The following is a 10078-nucleotide window of genomic DNA, read 5'->3' as shown; positions in this document are numbered from 1 at the left end:
AAAAATCGTGATCCTGCTTCTGGACAGCAATAGGAAGGGAATCACAGCTGGGAGCTGGTCTCTGTCTGTAGTGGATGCCACCCACCAGCTTGGCCATCAGTGCAGGTGCCAGCAATGCTCCAGAGTCTATTAATATTGGAATCAAAAATGTAGGGTACAATATGGTACAGTAGATGTTCTTCAGTAATCACAGAATTATAGCATAGCTCAGGTTGGAAAAGACCTTCAAGGTCATCAAGTCCAACCACAACCTAACCACACTACCCTAACTCTAACAATCCACCACTAAATCACTCCCAGAGCGAAGCTCAAGCCTTAGGCATCGTGCTGCACAGCCCCTCTGAGCCCCTCTGAGCCCTGCCATTGCCCCAGGGCTGCTGGAGGTTGCCCTGATGCTCCCTGGGAGGTGATGGTCCCACAGAGCTGGCTGGCTCTTCCCATGACCTGATGTGAGCAAGTGGCTGGAAACATCAGAGATGGTGACTGCCTAAGGGTGGCTTTTGGGCAGAGCTACTGGGGTGCACAGGTGGGTTTGTGTGGTGGAAGATGAGGGTGCACTGGGAGGCTCTTTGCTGTCCCCAAAAGGGACACATGGGAAAACCCAAAAGCTGATTCTCTCCCTCTCTGCCTGACACTTGAATTTCCTCAGGAAAAATTTCCTTTTGCTTCCTCATCCTCCAGAGGGCCCCCAGCACTCACTGAGCTGCATGGAATAAGGGATGAAGCCACCCTTTTGGTATGAAACATGGCTCACCTGGGGCCCTGGAAGCTGGGCTGTGAGCACTGGCAAGGGGAAGCTGCCCCTACTGAAAGCAGGGAAGGGGGTTCTGGTGCTTTCTCTCTATGGCTGTTCTGGAAGGCACTGGCAGCTGCCAGACGGATCCACTTGTCCCTGTGCAGCTGTCTCATGCCTCCCTAAATAGAAAGGAACAAGGCACTGAGCACTAGGACAGGGGTCAGCCGTGTGAACTGATTTGTTTATGGCACAAAGCCCTCCCATTCCCACTCCATTCCCCGTGCAGCTCTGCAGGTCATGGATAACAAGGATCCACCCAGTGGGTGGGAGAGCAGCATCCCCTCTTAGTGCCCAGAGCTGTTTGCCCTTACACACAGTGTCCCCCCACACGCTGGCTGGCGGTGGCCCCCAGCCCTATATAGCACAGGGGACAGGCAGTGGTGACAGGTGACAGTGACACACAGCAGGAGCTGCCAGCTCTTGCCCAAACTTGGAGTGGGAGGTGAGCTCTTTCCCAAGCCGTCTGGACACTCCAGACTTTCTGAGCTCTTTTTTTGTTATTTTATTTCTTTTCATTGGTCACTACAGACCTACAGCTGTGGAGGTCTACTGCTGAGAAGCCACAGCCTCAAGGAGCAGTTTGGTTTTCTGAGCACTTCAGACTGGTAAGGTGCTTTTGTTCAGGGGTATTCAACAGGCAGCCCAAAACAGAAGGGGCACAAATTTCATGTTTTTCCTTAAAACTCTCAAGCAGCCTAAAATGTGTGGTTTTGGTTTTTTTTCCTCTGCTCTCCAGATGGAGGATCCCATCCAACTGAAGGAGGAGGGCAACAAATATTTTCAAGCCAGCGACTATGAGAGAGCTGCTGAGAGCTACACAAAGGCCATGAAGCTCAACAAGGACAGGGCACTGCAGGCCGTGCTGTACCGCAACCGGGCAGCGTGCTTCCTGAAAAAGGTGAGGAAAGCTTTAGGTCCCATCCCCATAGGGCTGAGCATGCTGGTTTAGCTCAGCAGTGGTCCCAACCCCAAAGAGCTGCAGGCTTTTCCATTGCAGCCTGCAGGCTGTTGTTGTCTGAGTCATACCAGAGCCATCCTCGTTTCCTTCCATCACCAGTGAGATGGTACCTAAAGCTCCCTTCCTGCCTTCTGTAGGCTCCTATTGCTTTCACCAGGGTGCCCTGTTAGTGAGAACAGAGCTTGAGTTGCACCAGCAATGGGGTCACGCTCCATTGTCCCACTGCTGATGAATTGCTCTGCTCCTCTGGTTTTGCAGGAGGAATATGCCAAGGCAGCCTCGGATGCATCTAGAGGTAAGGAGAGGCTGTGTTTGTGTTCATCTGCTCCAGCCCACTCTCATATCTGCTTTTGGGGCACTGTGTTCTCGTGGTTTGGTGTCCCCTAACACGCAAGTGCTGGAGAAGGTACGAAAGGAGATGCACCAGTTTGGTGCATCATTGCTGGTTTGGTACCAGTTCACTCTGAGATAACAATATCTATGTGTCCAGGAAATGCAGTCACTGTATATTATAGGATTGAAGCTGAAAAGACCTCTAAGGTCACCCAGTCCAACCTTCCACCCTTGGCTGTGATTGTTCTACACCATGTCCCTCAGTGTGACATTGACCCTTTTCTGGAACACGTCCAGGGGAGGTGACTCCACCACTCCCTGGGCAGCCTGTGCCAATGCATCACTGCTCTTTATGAGAAGAATTTGTTCCTAATATCCAACCTGAAGCAGATGACAATTTACATGGGGGATTTTCAAGAAGCAGACTTTCATGCCCTGACCTTTGGATCCCTTTCCCAGCTATTGACATCAATTCTTCGGATATCAAAGCTTTGTACCGGCGCAGCCAAGCTCTGGAAAAATTGGGAAAATTGGACCAAGCATTCAAAGATGCTCAGAAATGTGCTACCATGGAGCCCCGCAACAAGAACTTCCAGGAGACCCTGAGGCGCCTGGGGGCTGACATCCAGGAGAAGGTAAATCCTGGGGAGAAGTACTGGGCTATGGACCTGGAGATGTGGCACTGAGGGAAATGGTGGGGATGGGTTGAGGTTGGTTTTTGTGATCTTAGAGGTCTTTTCCAACCTTAATGATTCCATGATTCAGTGGCTTTGTGGACATAGCAGGAATGGGTTGGGGTTTGACTAGATGGTCTTTGTGGTCTTTTGCAACCATAATGAGTCATGATTCTATTGGGGTGAGCTGGGTAATCATACCTGTTTTCTGGGAAGTGATGCCCATGTTGTTATCCAGCTTGCTGTCTGCCATTTGGGGACTGTGGTTGTCTTGAAGTGCTAAAGGAAAATTGCTTCTTGGTTTGTGTTGGCACAGCTGCGCATTCAGTTCTCCACGGACATGCGGGTGCAGAAGATGTTTGAAATCCTTCTGGATGAGAACAGTGAGAAAGAGAAGCGAGAGAGGGTGAGAATCTGGCGTCACTCACTGTGCTCAGGGAAGGTGGGCCCCAAAGTACCCAAACTGGGATCCAACCTGTCCATCTCTGCCACCTTCCCTGTGTTTCCCTCCAGGTGCTGACTCACTTTTTTTATAGGGAGGATCAAACCTGACCTCCAGGTGCACCTGGAGGAGATGCTTAGGATCAGAGCTGGCGATCCCAAACATATCCCAGAGGTGTTCTGGAGGCTGTGCTGCTGACCTCTCCTCTCTCTCCCACCCAGGCTGCCAACAACCTCATAGTCCTGGGCCGGGAGGAAGCGGGCGCTGAGAGGATTTTCCAGAACAATGGGGTCAGCTTGCTGCTGCAGCTGATAGAAACCAAAAATACTGAGCTGGTCCTAGCAGCTGTGAGGACACTTTCGGGCATGTGCACAGGACATAAAGCTCGGGTGAGCAGTTTGGGATGTTCACTGCTGTTGCCTTGTACCTGCAGAGTGAAAAATCACAGCTGTTCACAATGCACTCATGCCCTTTGCTAACAGCTCTGCTCTCTCCTTTCGAGGCCAGGCCACTGCCATCCTTCATTACCTGGGCATTGACAGCATCTGCATGTGGATGTCAGTGGACAATGAGGAGATCTCGCTGGCTGTCTGCAACCTCCTGCAGACCATCACTGACTGCTTGCTGGGGCAGGGCAAGGAGGAGCACCATGGCAAAGAAGAGTCTCTGGTGCTAGGTAATGGCAGTCCTTGGTCTTGTTGGAGAAGCAAGGGAGATGCTCCTCTAACTTCAGTACCAATGTTGCAGCCATGTAATGGCTCTGACTGGTTTTCACTGAGTTCACCAGCTTTCAGAGAAAATTTCTCCTAACTGGCTGCTGCTGCCTTGCTTCTGTATAGATACTAAAAAAGACTTGAAGATGATCACGATGCGTTTGCTGGATATGTTGGTCAGTAAGAATGTATCCGGGCAGGGACGAGACCGAGCTCTCAACCTCCTCAACAAGAACATACCAAGGAAGGACCCAAAGGACCATGACAACAGCAGGACCACTTTTGTCATTGACAATGGTGAGTCCTTCCTTTCATCCCTGCTCTAACTTGGGAGGTGCTCAATGCCACAAACCCATGAGCAGAACGTTCTTTTCAGTAAATCTCTTGATAATTTCTAAAGATGATGTGATTAGGCTATAAAGTAACTTGCAACTCAGTTGGCTGTTTCATTGCAAAAACCCAGCAAACAGCATCCTGAGTTTTGGACAGGCCCTCTCTCCTCTGGCAGCCATATCACTTCATTGTTTCCAGGCTTAAAAAAGATACTGAAAGTGGTGGGTCAGATTCCTGAGATGCCTGGCTGCCTTCCGCTGACAGAGAACACCCAGCTGACTGCCTCCATCCTCCTCAATAAGCTCTACGATGACCTGCGCTGCGACCCTGAGCGTGACAACTACCGTGTGATCTGCGAGGAGTACATCAAGTGAGTGGGGTTGGCTCACTGCAGGGCTAAAGGAAGCCGTGGGGCTTTCTTAGATGCCAAACTGAGGCCTTTGGAGTTAAGGATTTGCCTGAGATCCTGCAGGATCTTTGAGCATGGAACCTCATGTACTCCTACCAGGTGGATTACAATCTTTGCATGAATCTGTGCTTCACTATGTCCCAAATACCTATATATTTTGCTAATGGTGCTCTGCCCAGCAGAGAAATCATAGAATATCCCAAGTTGGAAGTGACACACAGGGATCACTGAGTCCACTTCCTGGCTTCACATCACCCAAAAATTCCTATCCTCTTGAAACAAAACTGCTCACAAATTTCTACCCCACAAGGAACTACTCAAGGGAATGAGAACAGTGAGCAACAACTGTATGCTGACTCTGTCTGTCCCATGCAGGAGCAAAATTGACCCACAGAACATGGACAAGACACTCCACGCCATCCAGATGGTGTCTGGAGTTCTGCAAGGGCCCTTTGACTTGGGCAACAAGCTGCTTGGCATGAAGGGGGTGATGGAGATGATGGTTGCCCTGTGTGGGTCCGAGAGGGAGATCGACCAGCTGGTGGCTGTGGAAGCCCTCATCCACGCTTCCACCAAGCTGAGCCGGGCCACTTTCATCATCTCTAATGGAATAACACTCCTGAAGGAGATCTACAAGAAGACCAAGAATGAGAAGATCAAAATCCGAGCCCTAGTGGTAAGGATGCCAGCCCCTTTGTCACCTCCTTAACCCTGGGTTTGGGAGAGGGAGGAAGTGCTGGGGACGTGCTGGGGTCGCTCACCACAGCTTAGGGATGGCTTTTGGTGCTTTCATTACAAAGGAAGATGCAGACCAGAAAAAGCACAGGTATTACTGGTAACCTTGAGGGCAAAACTGCTTAATTTTCCACTAAAGACATCCACAACATTTGAATTTTCTGTGCTACAAACTGAAAAGTCTACTGGGTTTTTGGATGTTTCCTCTTAGACTTGACTTCAAATACTGAATTAGGTTGGCTCTGGGGAGAAACACTAGAGGATTAATGAATTATTCAATTCCTCCTCAGGGTCTTTGCAAGCTGGGCTCAGCAGGAGGGACAGACTATGGGCTGCGGCAATTTGCTGAGGGCTCCACGGAGAAACTTGCCAGGCAGTGCCGAAAGTGAGTTGTACCTTGGCTTTAGTTCTGTTATTCCCAACTTTGCAAAACATAACGTGCTCCTCCCTGGTTCATTCCCTGCTGCGGAAATGCCTGCAGGGAGAATCATAGAATCAAAGAATCATTAGGGTTGGAGAGGACCTCTAAGATCCCTAAGTTCAAACCTAACCCATCCCACCATGCCCACATCCCTCAGTGCCACATCTCCACAGTTCTTGAATACCTCCATGGATGGTGACTCCTCCACCTTCCCAGGCAGCCTGTGCCACTGCATTACCACTCTTTTGAAGAAGTTTTCCCCAATATCCAACCTGAAAACCTCCCCTGGAGCAATTTGAGGCCATTCCCTCTTGTCCTATTGAAAGAAAAGTTCTTGTCCTGAGGGACCCATAGGGAGTTGTAGTAGAACCCAAATGCAGGCTCAAGCCTAAAATGTTCTCAGCTCATTTGTTCTTCCTTCCTCTTTTTCCAAAGAAATCAGTCCTGGCTCTTGAGATAAATGCAGATTTCTCTCTTCCAGGTGGTTGTGCAACACCAGCATTGATGCCCGCACCAGGAAGTGGGCTGTGGAAGGACTGGCATATCTGACCCTTGATGCAGACGTGAAAGATGACTTTGTGGAAGATGAGCAAGCCCTGCAAGCTATGTTTGAGTTAGCCAAGGTTCTACCCCCTTACATTGTTCTCTCATCCCTCTTGTAGCATCAGGCTCTCCAGAGCAACACTATCTCCCTAAGCAGGAGCAGTTCTGACCCCAAACCCTCACTTCTAGTTTAGAAGTTCAGTTTTGTATGTGCTGCTGAGATACCCAAAACTTGTTATCAACAGATAAGAGCAGAAGTTTGCTCTTAACCTTTATTGCCAGCAACTGTAATAGGTGTTACCACATGAAAACCAAAGGCATCAAGGTTCTGACACCATCTGATGGGACTGTGTCCTGTTTGACCATAAACTTCAGTTTTTCCCTCATCTGGGGATAAGCCAATGAGCATTTCAACTAGGACTTTTATTTCTCTGTGCAGACAAGTGACAAGACTATCCTGTATTCTGTGGCTTCTGCGCTGGTGAACTGCACCAACAGCTACGATACAAAGGAGCTGGTCCCAGAGCTGGTGCAATTAGCCAAATTCTCCAAGCAGCATGTGCCTGAGGAGCATCCCAAGGTACGGTGCGTGTGGCCAGGAGGTGCTCAGGTCTGAAGATTTTAGATGTTAGATGAAAGTTCCATACTCAGAGGGAGGTGATGCAATGAACAGGCTGTCCAGAGAGCTGGATGCCCCATCCCAGGAGATGCCTAAGGCCTGGGCAGATGAGCTGGTAGGGGGCAACGAGCCCATGGGGCTTGGAACTGTGTGATATTGAAGGTCCCTTCCCAAACCATTCTGTGATGATTTTCTTTGGTCTATTCATTGTCACAGCCACCAGGTCTCTTGGTTCCCAGCCTATCAGGCTGAAACTGCTTTGGTCCCCAGCAGGATGGCAGCTGCTAGGGGCTAATCCCTTTGCCATGTCCTCCCTTCTGCAGGACAAGAAGGATTTTGTTGTGAAGCGAGTGAAGCGGCTGCTAAAAGCTGGTGTTGTCTCAGCCTTGGCCTGCATGGTGAAAGCTGACAGTGCCATACTGACAGACCAGAGCAAGGAGCTCATCGCCAGGTGCCTGCTGGGCTGCTGGGCTTTGCCTGGGATAGAGTTAATTGCAAAACCTTTGTCCTGTCCCGCGAGGGAGGTGGGTTACTGCTGTTCCAGTGAGCGATGCTGTGTTTTTGCAGGGTGTTCCTCGCGTTATGTGATGACCCCAAGGACCGTGGGACCATTGTTGCTCAAGGTGGTGGAAAGGTGATTCCTCTTCTACCTGCAGCCCAGCCTGACGTGCATTAAATGTCTGTTGGGATCCTGCAGTGAGGGGAGGTGGCATTTAATGCTTTCCTGTGTGTTAGGCCCTGATACCTCTGGCTGTGGAAGGCACAGATGTTGGCAAGATAAAAGCTTCTCACGCCCTGGCAAAAATTGCTGCTATCTCCAATCCAGACATTGCATTCCCAGGAGAGAGGGTAAGTTTTAAAATAAAAAAGAGGTGAGAAACCACTTGTTTTGTTGCTTTTCTTTTTTCAAATGAAAATTACCAATATCTGAGAGCTGGAAAAGTAGTATACCTCTTGTTCTCAGGTGTATGAGGTGGTGAGGCCCCTTGTCAGCTTGCTGAACACCGAGAGAGATGGCCTCCAGAACTATGAGGCTCTCCTGGGACTCACTAATTTTTCAGGAAGAAGTGATAAGCTTAGGTGAGTGCCGCTGCTTTTTGGGCTTCTTCATTGCCCAGCTGCTTTATCAGGAGTGATTCTGAATTTTACTTCAATGCTTTTCTCATAGAATTGGGAAGAGTGGTTAATTCGAGCTGCCTTTGGCAGAGCTATAAAGGTCTCTGAACAAAAAGATTCATAAAATATCCAGTAAGAAGTGTTTTTCCTCTGGAAAGAGGAAAAATTGTGTGAATTCAATTTGCATTAGGTAAGGAGTAAACCGCATATCATGAGTCCTAGTGCTGTGGGCAGATTTATTTCAAGCCCCCCCATGTCTCTCATCTGTCTGCAGTTAATGTTTTAGGTTGATTATAGGACAAGAGAAAATGGTTTCAAACTAATGTAGGGCAGATTTAGGTTGGATGTAATGAAGAAGTTTTTACAATGAGGATGGTGAGGTACCACATAGGCTGCTGAGAGTAGGGCTGATGCCAGCCCCTGCAGACCCCCAGGATCAGGCTGGAGGACTCTGAGCACTGATGGAGCTGTGGGTGTCCCTGTGCACTGCAGCAGTGGGACCAGATGACTTCTGGGAGTCCCTTTGAACTCCAACCATTTCTATGATTATCACATCTCATGATGTGTTTTGATTCTTCTTCAACACAGGATGAAAATAGTCAAGGAAGGGGCACTGCCAGACATTGAAAACTATATGTTTGAGAACCATGACCAACTCCGACAGGCAGCCACGGAATGCATGTGCAACCTGGTGGTCAGCAAGGAGGTAATCACATTTCAGGTCTGGCTGCGTGCAGCAGCTCCTGAGCCACCTTGATGATGCATTGACACTGCGTTGTCTCTGGATTCTGTGACTTTTTTTCAGGTTCAAGAGCGGTTTGTGGCTGATGGAAATGACCGGCTGAAGCTGGTGGTGTTACTGTGTGGTGAGGATGATGAAAAGGTCCAGAAAGCAGCAGCAGGAGCCCTGGCCATGCTTACAGCAGCACAAAAGAAACTCTGCTCAAAGATGACTGAAGTGGTAAGACCATAAGCCTAATTACCAACAGTGTAGGCATAATCTTGAATGCTTCTCTTAAGGAAGATATAGTCCATCAGTTGTCCAGTGAGGAACTTAGTGTGCATGCTCCTTGTTCATCCCACAGAAAGTAAAGCAACTTTTGTTAAGCCAGCTTCCAAGGCTTCATCTTAGAGATGAAACCATTAATCCATAGCTATTCTTCAAGTAAAGCCCAGCATATAAGCTGTCAAGCAAGGTTAGGAATGCAATGTTGCGCCTTTAAAACTTGGTTTAGGTTGAGGTATTCTTCAGACCAGTACTAACAACATTTCCCTTCCTTGAAGACCACCCAGTGGCTTGAAATCCTGCAGAGGCTCTGCTTGCACGATAACATGGAAGTGCAGCACCGTGGACTGGTCATCGCTTTCAATTTAATCAGTGCCAGCAAAGAGCTGGCAAAGAAACTGGTGGAGTCAGAGCTCCTGGAGATCCTGACATTTGTTGGCAAACAAGAAGATGACCCCAAGAAGCAGCATGTAATTAACGCAGCACGTGATTGTCTCACAAAGTGCATGGATTATGGGCTGATCAAACCTCTCTCTCGAGCATGAGGAAATGGAAAGTACCAAAAAGGGCTGGGTGGGGAAAAAAACTGACTGAGAAATGTGAAGAACAGAGCCATGAAGAAAACTTAACCCCATTGCCAAGGCAAGGAATAGAGCTTGGGGAGAGTTTTGAGGGATTGGTGTTTGGAAAAGGGGGCATTTGCATCAGAAATTTAGAAAGCATCCATCTGAGCTCAAAATGGTGTAAATCCATTCATTGCCCCCATTCAGTTCTGCAACCATTCACAGCTCCTAGTACCATGATAGCACCAGGTTTAATTGCCTCCCATCCCGTGGTTAGAAAATAAATTGCATGCTTTTCTTTGTACTTTTAAATGGCTTTAAGCAGTGTGCCAGTGTGTGAGGGCAGTGGATGAACTCTTAATAAATTCACTACTTTGCTCCATGTAGAATCTCTGCTGCTTTGTTTTAATCAAGCAA

At 48.7% G+C, this 10078-nt stretch overlaps 1 protein-coding gene across 1 annotated transcript; it reads left to right on the top strand.

Annotated features, from left to right (window-relative positions):
• Nucleotides 1–1101: 1101 nt before the first annotated feature.
• UNC45B (unc-45 myosin chaperone B) lies at nt 1102–10008 on the top strand. Its single transcript, XM_090122637.1, has 21 exons — nt 1102–1238; nt 1325–1401; nt 1533–1694; nt 2013–2049; nt 2547–2722; nt 3078–3167; nt 3425–3592; nt 3711–3879; nt 4043–4213; nt 4448–4619; nt 5034–5334; nt 5684–5778; nt 6296–6437; nt 6797–6937; nt 7300–7427; nt 7544–7610; nt 7712–7825; nt 7941–8056; nt 8681–8798; nt 8898–9053; nt 9377–10008. The coding sequence occupies exons 3-21, from the start codon at nt 1533–1535 to the stop codon at nt 9641–9643; spliced, it is 2790 nt and encodes a 929-aa protein (XP_089978763.1). The 5' UTR covers nt 1102–1238; nt 1325–1401; the 3' UTR covers nt 9644–10008.
• The last annotated feature ends 70 nt before the right edge of the window (nt 10009–10078 follow it).

The sequence above is a fragment of the Phasianus colchicus genome, chromosome 21 (genome assembly GCF_987193195.1).
Source record: "Phasianus colchicus chromosome 21, bPhaCol1.hap1.1, whole genome shotgun sequence".
Lineage (NCBI taxonomy): Eukaryota > Metazoa > Chordata > Aves > Galliformes > Phasianidae > Phasianus > Phasianus colchicus.
The sequence above is the reverse complement of the archived record's forward strand: the minus strand, read 5'-3'. Positions and strand labels throughout refer to the sequence as shown.

Coding starts and splice junctions, on each gene's coding strand:
- UNC45B (XM_090122637.1), top strand. CDS start 1,533: ATGGAGGATCCCATCCAACTGAAGGAGGAGGGCAACAAATATTTTCAA. Junction 5,335..5,683: donor TCAAAATCCGAGCCCTAGTG/GTAAGGATGCCA, acceptor ATTCCTCCTCAG/GGTCTTTGCAAGCTGGGCTC. Junction 6,938..7,299: donor TGCCTGAGGAGCATCCCAAG/GTACGGTGCGTG, acceptor TCCCTTCTGCAG/GACAAGAAGGATTTTGTTGT.